Consider the following 13,579-nt stretch of genomic DNA (forward strand, 5'->3'; position numbering starts at 1 on the left):
AAGAAAAAAAGGAAAGTAGCATGTACAGGGAGAACAATCCAATAGGAAATACTAAATCTGTACCTGTTTGTGTGTCAACTCACCCGCAAATGGTGAGTTAAAAGTAAAAGATCATTTGTAGCATTTGAAATGTCTTCAAGTAGCCTTTACACTCAGCAAAACTTTGGTCACAAGTGGATAAGGTGATCATGGGATCTGTTCCATGAAAAAAAAATATCCCCTTAGATTTTTATTTTTTTTTTCCTACTGTTTTTGATATATATTGCATATTGTGCCTTAAGGGCAGCAGCTACATAAAGATATCTCTCAGTATTTGTTCAGTATTTGACAGTTAGGCTGTTCCAATGTACCTTAGGGATTTTTATTCTAATTTTATGCTGTCAGACTTTTATTTCTCTGACTTTGTATCCTCTGTGGTAATATTACTAAAAGCTTTCCGGTTTTGTGGGTATTTTTATTAAAAGAAAAGTAATTGTATTAATCAGAGCTTAGTTTTTCTTGCCTTTTTCTTCCAGATTATCCCAATGGCATTCGGCTCACGTCAGCTGTTCCAGGAGCAGATATCAAAGTACTCATAAATTTCAATGCACCAAATCCTCAGGACAGGAAGAAGTTTACAGATGATTTGAGGGAATCAATTGCAGAAGTTCAAGAAATGGAAAAGCACAGAATAGAGTGTAAGTACAAAGGTACATATAATGGAGCATTTTCCAGCTAATCAAAATAATAAAAAGTAATATTACCCTTGGAAAATTTAAATTTTAAATTAAAAATTACCATTAATAAAAAGTATAAGAGTATAACACATTAGAACTCTGTAAAAGTTCAAAATAATGTGGGTTTTTCTGTGACTTTATCTTGAGAAGAAGGAAAAAGCCAATAATGCCTTAAGCCCCGGCTGAGTTCATTGACTACTATTTACTGCAGTGTAGCTGCAGTGGAATTCATCTTGGATAAGTTGCAAATAACAATGGGCAGAGGAGAGCTGGGTCTGTGATTTGTAGCATAAATTACAGGAAGAATTTTAGGGATAATTTGGACAGAAGAGAGCTGGGTCTGTGATTTGTAGTATAAATTACTGCAGGAATTTTTAGGGATAATGTGGAGAAGAAAGATGGATCCGTGATTTGTACTATAAATTCCTGTAAGAATTTTAGGGATAATGTGGACAGAGGAGAGCTGGCTCTGTGATTTGTATCACAAATTACAGCAGGAATTTTAAGGGCAATTTACCTCACACTGAAATTCCCAATGATGGCTCTTCCAATAAGCTTCATTGAATTTTTCTTCATTTCCGGGTTGCAATTCCTGTGGTCAGTAAGGAAGTCATGGTCCAAACCGATACATTTTGCTGGTAGTCCCGTGAGTGTCTGAAGATGAAATTTTATCCCATTTTCCCAAAAGAGAAATCCAGCTGTGGGTAGAGGGGTGAAACTCCCTGTGGGACGTTCTGGGTTGTTTCATGCCCACAAACACCCCTGTAAAAGCCCCCGTGTGTGTTGCAGCCGAGCTGGAGAAGCAGAAGGGGGTGGTGCGTCCCAGCATGTCGCAGTGCTCCAGCCTGAAGAAGGACTCCGGGAACGGGACCCTGCCCCGGGCGTGCCTGGACGACAGCTACGCCGGCGGCGAGGGGCTGAAGCGGAGCGCGCTCAGCTCCTCCCTGCGCGACCTGTCCGAAGCAGGTAAGAGCTGCCTCTCCTCCCCGGCTCGCTGCATGCCTCCACAAATAGCAGTGGTGGAATCTTACACTTCCAAGTAGCTCCTTACTCCCCCCTCCTCGGCTCGTGGTTAATTTCTGTTTGTTTTGGGTTTTTTTTTTTTACCTTTGTTCTGTTAAGCGGCTGCTGTTTGAAAGTATTAAAGCCGTTGTAGGTTGCTATAGAAACTTTTAAAGGACAGTGAAGACAGAGGAAAAATTGTAAGTTTTTAATAAAACAGAAGTGACTGACTTGTGCTAGGAGCAATTCACTTGGTTTTCCTTTCTTTTTTTTTCATTGCCTTTGCTTTTTCCCCCTCATAGACTAGGCCTGGAAAGGGAAGGAAAGCTCCTGGTCTCTGTGTGACGAGCGCTTTCTGTGTACTCTGTGCTCAAGTGTACCTGTGTCACCACCTCGATGAATGAAACTGAGTGAAGCCCTACTAAATTCTCTCTAGAGCTGTGTAACACCAGTGTGCCCCTGATGCTCTTTTCTGGTTCTGTAACTCAGACACAGTTCCTAATTCTTGCAAAAAGAGGTTGTTGTGAAGTACTCTTTGCAACAGAACCAAAGAAGCCCTATTGGACAAGGATGCTGATAACTCACAAAGCCACTGATGTGTCTTAAGTTTTATTAACTGGTTAAAGACTGGAAAGCAGTGGTGATACAATTTGTTAGCCAAAGCAAGCCAGGGGAAGTTGGGCATGTTTTTATTTGATGGTTTGCCTCACACCTGGCATAGCCATGTAATCTTTCAGTGTTAAAGATTCCTGTCACTGACAAGAACTCTTATCTGAACACCATGTCCACTATTCAGAAAGTACTTCCATAGATAGTAGCAACTCCATTTTTTTTAGTTATTTGGTTTTTAGTTCATAGGCTGTGTTGCATACTCTGCTTTGTTCTTTCAATTGCAGTGATGATGTCCAGTGTAGTCATAATTTCAATATTCTGTTTATCTTTGGTAGTAGACACTACTTACCTATTTCCTTTTTTTTTTAACTAAAGAGGAGACATTAGCTATGCTGCAATAAATAAAATTGTTGTAAACTGAAATGATAGCCTGTGTTTTGTGGGTATATGTATGTGCATACAAATATGTAGAGAGTGAGCTCTTTCAATTCTTTTCTTCTCTGTTTAGGCTTTCATACTCACATCTCCATGTGCTTCATTAAAAAGACTTAGGCCCTTGATCCAAAATCAGGCTGAAGTTGACTATTGGTGCTTGCTTGGCTCCAGCGGATTTTAGATCAAGCCCTAGTCTTCACCACTCTTATCTCTCAGATTTGAAGATACTTCATCTTTTTCTGTTGTTTTGGTTTTATTTCATTAGAATGAGAACTACCATATTGTTAATATGTGAGTTCAGTGGGTATCTGTACCCCTAAATGTGATTTCTGATTAATTTTTTCATTCCATTAGAATTACTCATCCCTCTCTTTCAAACACTGCCATGTATTTGAATTCATATTATGGGTTTAATTCAACAAACCAACATTTGTAATCACAAACACATTTCACAGGGCATGCCTACAACTGGCATGCTTCTTACTGAAAATAACCTTTTTCCATGACAAAAAGTAGAAATCACTCACAGACTGCAGGGTTTATCAATGAGTTTGTTAAACCCAACTAAACTTAATTTTAACCTGAAATAACTGAGAATTATGGAGAGCTTCTGTTTGGTCTTGTGCAGTGCAACTGACTTGAGAAACAACCAGCCTGTTATTTGCTGTGTTATTTGGTGGAATGACTTAAGGGAGATGATCCATATCATTCTGCCTTCTCTCAGGGAATAGCTTGCATGTGAGGCTAATTTTATTTTTAATGTGGGAGAAGTGATCCACAGAAAAGCAAAGAAATCTCTTTCAGTTAGGAAGATACTGCCCCTCAGTGATTATCCTATATTAAATTGCTTCTCTAAAACAGGCCTGAGTTAGGTTCCCTCAAATCCTTCTGTGGATGAAGCACAGGATGAACAAGGAGGAGGAACAGGAGTGTGTGGGCCTGTAGGAAAGTAGATTTTTAGAGAGACCTTTCTACCTTGAATCAAAAATAAATCTAACAAACAAGAGAAAATGGCCTGATTTCATATTTATGCAGGAAGGCAGGTAAATGTCCAGTGAACATTGCAAACTCAAAATTTTAACTGTTTATTCAGTGAAGGGAAATGTGACTGAACAGCATTTGGCTGCACAGGTACTTGACAGAACTATTTAGGAAAAAAATCCATTGCTGTCCCCCAGACATCCCAGTAAATGGAGGCTGTGGAAATTACTAAATTTCTCTGAGTGACAATTCAGCAGCTTCTGAGATCTAGCAAATACCCTGACTGATTCTGCCTCCTAGGCTGGGCATGCACAGAAAAGCAGGATGTGTCCATCAGGTATCCTTTCCTGAGAGTGTTTCCATGCCTTGGCCACAGCAGCTCAACTCCCAGCTGTGGGAAGGGTGTGCTGAGGATCTCTTCACTGGGAGATGCTGTTGTTCCTTGTGCCTTGACAGTTCTTTCCATGGAATATAAAACAGAATGTGACATCCAAGTGTTCCAAGATGCGAATATGTCAAAAATATTTAGGGCTTTATTTTTCTCTAAAGATAAATGTATAATTTTTATTGCACATTCTTGAGCTGGAAGAACTGAATTTATTTTTTCCAGACCTTGAAATTCTTAATTTATACAAAAATATTAGAGCCAGGCAAATTTTAATGAATCTAAAGCTGAGTTTTATGAGTTTACAGAAAGATGGGAAAAGTGTGATGTCCCCTCATGGCCACTGTTCCACAGGAAGAATGATTTGGTCACTAAAGCAGAGCAGAAAGAGTTGGACTGGCTGTGTTTCCCATTCTGTTTCTCCCAGAAACAGTCCCATTGCACTGATTTTAGGTTCTTCAATTTGAATTCCAGCCACTTTGAATTGCTGGGGGACCCAGTGCTTTTACATTGAGTTTACAGAGGAATTCAAACTTTATTCCCACATCACTAATCTGTAAGGTGGGAGTAGTATTTACACACTGAACTGGTTTAAAAATTGCAGTTTTCTTGTTTGCCCCAGTACTCCACAACTGGCACAGCCAGGTAGTACTGACCAGGTGAGGGTGGTGCAGTGGTTCCTGTTACTGAGAGCTGGGCTTGTCTAAAACAGCCACAGGCCAAAAAAGATTACTGCAAAATCAAAACAAAACCAAAGGTATTTCCAGGATTAAAATAGTTCTGTTTCAGTGTGAAATCTTAAGATTGTACCTGTTTCACACAGAAACAAGCTGAAAATGTAAAGGTGGCAAACAGTACTTTCCCCCTCAAAAGTGGTCTCTCCAGTCATTGGAGAGAGTAATTTAACTTAAAACTTTTTTCCAAGCTTTCTCCCCCAAGACACTCAAAGCCAAATCATAATACTAAATCATAATATCAAATCATTGATAGTCTTTAGCTATCAGTTATCTCACTGGCCCAGAAGAGTTTCAAGAACTACAGAGCAGGAGTGAGAAATATTTCCATGTACTGAGCTGATCTGTAGCCTAAACTGTGAGATCACCACACATCCTGTGATGTGTCCTGCACACATCCATTCTGCAAGGTGCAGTGGCCTTTATTAATGAAGCTCAATATTCTTTTGGCATGGTTAAGTTTGTAAAAATCTTGTAATCACTTCATATCTCTACTATAAATTTGAAATGTTCTTGGCCCTATATAGTGCATGTTCATATATGAGGCATACACTTGTGTAAGTTCAAGATATTTCTTGCAAGGAATATTCATATCTAACAGATAAGGTTAAATTAATTGAAAATTTATTTTTATAAATTAAAGTCCACTCTAACAGCCTTAAAATATTAAAGTAAGCTTAATATATTAAGCAAAACTAATCTTCAGATTTGATAAATACCACCTTGCTTTGTACCACAGCTACTAATTATCCTGCCAGTACATGCTTGGGTGCAGTTCTAGTTTAGAATTTCCCTGAGATGCATGTGAAGGCTGGAGCTCCAGGGAGGCATTTCTGTGATGGGATGCTATCCCAAAGACCAGGGAACAGTCTGGAATAAACACACATTGGCAGGGGGAATGCTCCAGGGGATTTACTGAGTAAACCCACCACACTGCATGTCAGCACAGAATCGGGATCAATTTGTTTTTAAGAAAAAGAACTAAGCCTCTGTACGGCAGTAGTGCCTATCTGAGGGAAATTACAGGCATTTAAGGTGGATTTTTCTGTTGGTTCTTGGCTTTGCAAGTACTACTTTGCCCTGGAGTTATTCTGAGCAAAATTCCATCTGTCGCTCTCTGTCCGTATTTACTGTGTCCGTGGTTATTTGATCAGACTGTGACTCCTGCCATATGCAAAAGGCATTGGATTGTTGTGTTTTCCTTCATTTTTGGCCACGTTTAATGCCCCGTGTCAGCTCTCAGTCTTATTTGCAACCCTGACTGCTAAGTTCCGAGGTGGCTGCCGCAGTGTGTTTGCATCAGCAAGCAAGAGGGGTTGGAGTGTTAATCAGTACTAATCCCGTTATCAGAGCAGCAAAATATCAAACCTGACTAGGAGTCAACATAAGGGATGAACAAACCCAGTTTTTCTTGGGGGACTCATAAGATAGTAGAGTTTGGCTGAGGCTAAAACTGCAGCAGGAGATGAAGCAGTGAGCTTTTGACAAAGAGCCCATCCAGGGAAATTGTTCCAAATCCCAATGAATTTCTCAAGTCAAACACAACACCTTGACCACAAACGCCTTCCCCTCAATTTAATGTCACTGCAGAGGGGTTGTACTGGGGAGCAACTCTTTTTAAGAGGGGAGAATGTTCCAGTAGCCTGGAACTGTAGCTCTTACAAGAAACTTGTTTCAGGGCAGTGTTCTGTGACCAACCAGGTCAATACTATGCTTATAAATCCAGCAGGTGGTAGTTTTTGGTCATCCTGATCCTTTGGGTAGTCTGAATTGCCCTATGAGCAGTTCCACTGCTCTCTAGTTCTGATCACAGGTGCTTTTGGGGTGTCTGTGATGAGGGTACATCATTAATTGGTTAAGTGATGCTGAAATCCTCACATTCTCTGCCAAAACTACCTCTCAGTGTAGAAAACTCTGAATGCAGCCAATGCAGGGTGGAGACTGATATTTGGCCTTGCAGGAAAACAAGGAGAGAGTGCTGAGAAAGCTTTGGTTTCGAAAGCCCTGCAGATTTTAGGGAAGCTCTGAGCACCAGGAGGGCTCCTCAAAGCTCAGCTTTGTTTCTGCACCCTGCCAGGAAAGTATTCTGAAACTTTGCAAAGCAAAGCTCCACAAGTTATCTTCTAAAAATCTCTATTTCCACTGCAGCCAGATGCTATTTTCTCTGCTGTGAAGTGAGAAAGAAAATCTGAGATCCTGTGTCCTATCCAGCCACTGAGCTCTTCTGGCTTTTTAGGCAAACTGTCTGGAGTTTCACGTGTGGGTTTAGGCAAAAGTTTTTGCAGTTTGAGACTGTTGGAGTACAAATCCAACATGCTTAAAGATAAAGCACTGCACAGCTAAACAAACAAAATCTAGCCATAATGTCAAGACAGATTCCAGATTTACTGATCAAAAATTAAGTTTAGTTTTTTTTTTAAACTTCATGAAAGAATATTGTATGAAATCCACTGAGGTTCAAAGCTGAAATTGAAATTATAAATTCGATAAAATGATAAAACCGATGAAGTGATAAAACGGATTAATTGATAAAACCGATGGCCCTCACAGTGCCCCACACTGAAGTTCAGAATATTTCAACGTTAAATTTTGCATTTAAGTTAATGCCACCCCACAATTATATCTCAATATTTAAAGAAAAAAAAACCTCCATGGCCGATTAGCTTCCAGTAAACCAAACCCTTTAAAATCATTGCTGCTCAGCATCACAAGCGCAGCACTAAACCCAGCTGCCCAAACACCTCTACTTCAAAAGTTGTGCAAATTACCAACAAAATAATCACCCCCCGCTCGTGTGAGCCGATCCCCAGCACCAGCAGCTCTCCAAATTTCCACTGATCCCCTAGAAACGCAGGCAGGTGCAGGGAGTTGCTGTCCCTGCCGGCCCTGAAGCTGTGGGGCTGTGGGGCCGCGGCTCCTGGCGCCGGTCGTGTCGCAGTCTCTAATCTCTGCTGTTGCATGTCCTGGGCAGGCAAGCGTGGGCGACGCAGCAGTGCAGGATCGCTAGACAGCAATATGGAAGTAAGTAGGAAGTTCCTGATGTCTAGCTGGATGTGATGATGTGCATTTCAAACCTTTCTTTTATATACATACATATTTTTTTGCTCTTTTTTCTTCTAACATATATATATATACACATATATATAACCTGCCTGCCACGAGTGAAATGCATGCCTAGGCTATTCACTCTGTATTCTTCCAGCCTACAAAGCACTGACAGCTTGTTTTAGAGCAATGCCATTTTTGGTTTGAGCTAACCTTGTTCCCTTTGTTCCTGCCAGCATGGTTAAATGGATATGATGTGTCTTTTTGCCACCATTTCAGTCTGGTCCCAGCTTAAAAGCCCACCTTGCTCTTTGTTACCAAGTACACTGTTCTTGCTGTTTGATATTTAGCTACAACTATTGACTGTCATGCTCAACCATCCCCATTGCTTCTTTTCGAGTTCAATTGCTAAATGTATGCAGTCATGACACCATGGAATTGCACAGATAGGGCATGGGAGGACAAAAAAAATTATTCAGATAGGTGAATTCAATGTGGATTTCATGAGATTTCATTCATCTTCAAACCATTTATATATACTGTTCATGTCTCTGAATTCAGCTTGCAGATTTTTTCTTTTTTCTTTTTTTTTTCTTTTTTCTTTTTTCTTTTTTTTTTTTTTTTGTGTTTGCTTTAGGTAGATTACAGTTTAAATCTAGCATACTTTGCCTAACTACTCTTGTGTCCCATAACTCTTTAAAAATACAAACCCTCAACTTCAGCAACTAAATTCCAGGCTAAATAATAGAGAATGTTGGACCATAGGTCAGAAAAATATAAGCACATAGAAATGTTAGTGGCAAAAATGGTATGGTTCCATTTAACACAAAATGCAGAGGTAGGCCTGAGAAGCAGCACTGTCATATATAGTAGTGGAAAACTGCTATAAATAAATATTTAAATACCATTTTAAAATCTGAGCTGTAACTGTAATATTTGCTGCTGTATGTTTAACTATTTAGGTTGCATTTAATCTAGCGCTTTTTTTTGTGGTAAAAAAGCAAGTATGGTATTTTTTGCAGTATTTTAAAATGTATTTTGCCTTTAAAAACACACTCGTAGGTCTTATATCATGTTACATTTCCGTGACATTTTTTTTTTTAATTTGAAGTCATATCACTTTATGTCAAAATATTGAGAGAAAATCACCCAATGCTTAACATCCTCTAAGAAGGGCATGAGTGCCCCACTGGCCACTTAGGGAAGGTGGAGATAAAATTTCCCCTAGAGCTCTCTAACATAATCCACCCATGTTAACCCTAAAGGAGGAGTTTGTGGGTCAGTGTGAACTTTTTCTTTTCTTTTTTTTTTTTTTAATTTTTTTTTCCCTTTCCGAACATTTCAAGATATTTTTTTTTTAATTTTTATTTTCTATTAATTTCTTTTTAGGGGTCCATCATTAGCAGTCCTCACATGCGCCGAAGAGCTACATCAACCCGAGAGTGTCCATCTCGCCCTCACCAGACTATGCCCAACTCCTCCTCACTCCTAGGGTCCCTGTTCGGTAGCAAGAGGGGCAAGCCCCCCTCGCAGAGCCACGCGGCCGCGCAGACCCCGCACCACGCGGAGGGCGCGGCCGCCGCGCCGCACCCGCACCACGCGCAGTTCTGCCACCAGAACCCGCCGCCCTACCACCACCACCACCACCACTACCACCCGCCCCCGCACCCGCACCCGCACCAGTACCACCAGCACGGGCACGGCCACGGGCACGGCCCCTACCTGCCGCACGCCCCGCACCACGGCCCGCACCACGGCCCGCACCACCACGGGCCGCCCCCGCCGCCCGCCGCCGCCAGCACCAAGCCCAAACACAGCGGCATCAGCACCATAGTCTAGGCCTAAAGACCCTCCTCGTGACTCTAGTTCCAAACCCAGCTGCAAAGGCACTTAGAGGAAGCAACAAAATCACACCGTCAGTTTTTACCCAGGCCGTTTAATGAGCTTAAAGGCTTGCTGTTACTAAATAAAATAATTCCAGTTAGCCCAGGCCATACTGGTTTTACTTATCTACTGGATAGATGTTCACCACCATCTGGTTAGTTCTTATTTCCAAACTTGCCTTGACAACGTGCTGCTTGCTGAATCTGAAGAAAGCTACCTTTTACACCAAACCCCTGGACAATTTTACACACATAATGAAAAGCTAGCCTATGGAAAAAAAACAGGGAAAAAAGTCAGACAGAACCAAGTGTTGCATTCTTGCTCTTTTACTCTCAATGGGCAAAAAAAATAAGTAGACCTGATATGGTTGATGAAAGTACGTAAGTAAACTTTATATAATATAAATATATACATATAAATATATATATATATATATATATATATATATATATATATATATATATACTGTATAGTTAACATTTGTGCTTGGAAAGAAATTTTTTCAGTCCACAAAACTAGCAATATAGACTTTACAAGGAATTCCACTTACTTGATAGGACAGTATAATAGATGAATAGCATATGAAAGTAGACCAAAACCATTAAACGTTAGAAACCAATTTCAAACATTTCAGTATTTTCATCACAAGTCCCCTGGACTTGTTAAGATTTCTAAGCAATCATTACTAAATGTGCCAAGTAACATAGCATTTAAATGTTATAGTCCAATACTGCTTTGTATAAATCCTTATTTTATTAACACGATGATATCATACGTAATCAGTATTAGAGCTGCTCTGCTATTTCAGGTAAGCAAACTCGTTAAGATGCAGTAATTATTCCGTAGCAATGGAGGGTGCCCACCTACCAGGGGGCACCCCCGAGCATTGGTCACACAAGTTTTTAGACACTTTAAAGGCTGTGATAACTGTGAATTTACATGATCCACATTTCTTTTGTAAGCATATGGATTGAACGAGCACATGGGAAGAGTTCCGCCAGGTGCATGTAAACACTGCAAAAACATTCATCTCAAACATGAAAATGGCAAACCTCCATCCTTCTCAGTTACTTTGGTTCCTGTTTACCATAATTGCTCATTTTTACCCCCAGCAAAGCTGAATTCTAGTCCAGAGTGTTTCCAGTGGAAGTGCTCTAAAACTTGAAGGTTTGCTTTAGAATTTAGTATAGGGTTTTTTTATATATATATATATTAAAAAAAATTCAAAATCTGTAATTCCATGTAGCCATGTGCTAGCAATGAAGTGGCTTTACCATTTTTACTCATCACATTTGTTAGTTTGAAACACCCAGCACTCAGCAGGCTGAGTTTATGCTCAAACCTTCACTTCCATAGTCCAGTTAGTTGCAAGACATCACATAAAAATAGGCTGTGCTGTTGTTGCTTATGTGTTGTAACCAAACAATTTGCAAATTTCTCTACAATTTGTATCCCGAAATCCTGTACAAAGTTATCCATGGCACCTACTTTGTAGTTTCAGCACTTTGAGCCACTGCAAGGACTTAACACCTAAACAGTAGAGACAAAGGAATCACAACTGCAAAACTGTACCAGCCTAAAAGCAAACCTTGAAGAGGATGAGCAAAAAGTTCCAGTGAGAGATGGGTAAAAGTAATCACAGCTCCAACCAGTCGGGTTTCTGTGTAACAGAAAACAAACAGTAATAAAAGCGTCCCAAATCGGGAGGACATGGGAGCAACAGAGTGACTTGTCCTGTTGGCTTGCTCATGGCATCTCTAGCGTGGGGAGGATGGGAGAGGTTCAGTCATTTTTTCCCTTTCATACCATGGATACCACAATACCAGCAGAACTGCAAACTGAGCACTTTGTTCACCTCCACAGAGAGCAAATACAGCAATCTAGAGTTTAGCCTTTTGTTTCCAGCAGTCCACGTTTGTTTCACACATGTGCAATATGTTTTCCCCTTCTGCTCCTTCTCCTCAGAATGATCTCCATGAAAAGAAAACAAGTGATTATTATTCTTTTTCTGTGTCACTCATTCTATTCTAAATTCTGCGGCTTACCTTAAGAGGGCTCACCTGGGTCCCCTGAGGCTCTGTTCCTTGCAGTTTAAAAAATATATACTGTTCTTATAAGGGAAAGTAGAACTGTCTGCATGTCATCTAATGTTATTAGTGTGAGGCTACACTCTACATATTGTATAATTGCAAAATATATCAGTGTTACTGTTGATATTAGTTGAAGTAAAGTGATAACATGTTTCAATATGTAGACTTTTCTTCATACATCTGTACCAATAGTAGAGTCTAACTGTAATTTATAGGTTGTTCCAGAAAAGATGAAGAACCATTTAGGTGCAAACATCTCTGAGAAACTGCATCTTTTAATTAAAACAGAGGTAAGAAAGCTCCTCTTCACTGGGTGATGGAGTCTGTACTTGTTTCAGATGCAGAGGCATAATGGAAGTAAAATTCTGTAGATGGAATAAAGGCAGAATATGCAGTAGCAGTGGAGAGGAAAATCTGACTCACTGTGTTGATTAACGCTGAAGGTGTTAAATCTCCCAGATCTGCATTTGCTTTGTGTTTAAAAAACCCTTTCATTCATTTAAATTAGAGTTACATATATTCTGTGCTTAAACAGTGAGCCACAGTTTAATGCCTGCCCACTGATTTTCCATGTGCAGTCAATGTATTTGTGAACCAAAGTGTTGAGGAGATGTCACAAACGTGCATGCACAGAAACATTTCCACATGGTTCCATGGACACTGGGGAGGAGAATGTGCCTGCCCTGGGCCTGCAGGGAGTGTGAAATCACAGATCACTTGGAGGCTGGTTAGAAACCAAAACTGGTAACCTGAGAGCACGGGATTTGGAAACTCTGTTCTTGCTCTTTCAAGCCAAGGAGGAGAAACAGTGGACTTTACTTTTTTTTTTTCCTAGTTTTGTTCTGTTTTGTTTCTTAGACTATGTGTTTCTATGTACTCCAACCAAACAAAAGTGTCTTGGTGTCAGCACAAGTCTCCAGACCTTTGCTGCTTGTATAGGGTCATAGTAAAACCTCTCTGACTCCATCCTTGATCAACAGTTGCTTAGAGCAGTGTGGGTCGTGCCTAGAATAGGAGAATTCCAGCACTTAACACTGCCTGGGGTTAAGAAAATGAATTAAAATTAATTCTTCAGCCTGCAGACAGGAATAGAATGGAGAGGGTTTTTTATCAGATACCATTGCCAATTACAAACTGGTACAGAACTGCATAGACTGACCGTGATTCTCTTTTCCCATAAACGATGTGGCAAAGCAGTAATGCTGATTTGGACAAATGAAAGGGAAATGTAAAGAATGAAGGTGTGGCAACAACAAAAAAAATCTTTTCTGGGACAACAATCAAATATATATTTGGCGTTTTTATTTTTTTAAGTTAAGAATGAAATGTAAAACAATGTAAAGAAACAAAAAATCAAAGTTCATCCTAATATAATGTGCGCCTTGTATTGCTAAAAAAAAGAGTCTAACATACAGTGTAGAATGATTTTCCCATCATGTACTGCATGCAGCAGAAGCCTCTTGTTTCTTGATAAAATGAGCTGAAAGACAGTCAGCAGATATTTAAACACTGAATCTCTAGATGTTGACTTGCTGTTCCATATGAAGCTGTGTGTTTTCTGCAGTTAAGCATGCATTTTGCTGTTCCCTTGTAAAATACCATCGCACTTCTTGACTGAAAAATGGATTCTCGTGTATATATTTCAAAGAAAAGTGGAACCAATAACAAGATTCAATTTGGAAAAGAGAAAAGGGG

The 13,579-nt window shown here is 40.0% G+C and overlaps 1 protein-coding gene across 1 annotated transcript; it reads left to right on the forward strand.

Annotated features, from left to right (window-relative positions):
• Positions 1 to 248: 248 nt before the first annotated feature.
• LOC135307690 (IQ motif and SEC7 domain-containing protein 2-like) lies at positions 249 to 9,894 on the forward strand. Its single transcript, XM_064432096.1, has 4 exons — positions 249 to 677; positions 1,506 to 1,682; positions 7,837 to 7,886; positions 9,300 to 9,894. The coding sequence occupies exons 1-4, from the start codon at positions 656 to 658 to the stop codon at positions 9,747 to 9,749; spliced, it is 699 nt and encodes a 232-aa protein (XP_064288166.1). The 5' UTR covers positions 249 to 655; the 3' UTR covers positions 9,750 to 9,894.
• The last annotated feature ends 3,685 nt before the right edge of the window (positions 9,895 to 13,579 follow it).

The sequence above is a fragment of the Passer domesticus genome, chromosome 9, assembly GCF_036417665.1.
Source record: "Passer domesticus isolate bPasDom1 chromosome 9, bPasDom1.hap1, whole genome shotgun sequence".
NCBI lineage: Eukaryota > Metazoa > Chordata > Aves > Passeriformes > Passeridae > Passer > Passer domesticus.

Bases quoted from the DNA above. Each gene is read 5' to 3' on its own strand.
- LOC135307690 (XM_064432096.1), top strand. From the start codon at position 656: ATGGAAAAGCACAGAATAGAGT. The intron at 678-1,505 runs GTAAGTACAAAG...TGTGTGTTGCAG, and splicing joins GGAAAAGCACAGAATAGAGT to CCGAGCTGGAGAAGCAGAAG. The intron at 1,683-7,836 runs GTAAGAGCTGCC...TGTCCTGGGCAG, and splicing joins GCGCGACCTGTCCGAAGCAG to GCAAGCGTGGGCGACGCAGC.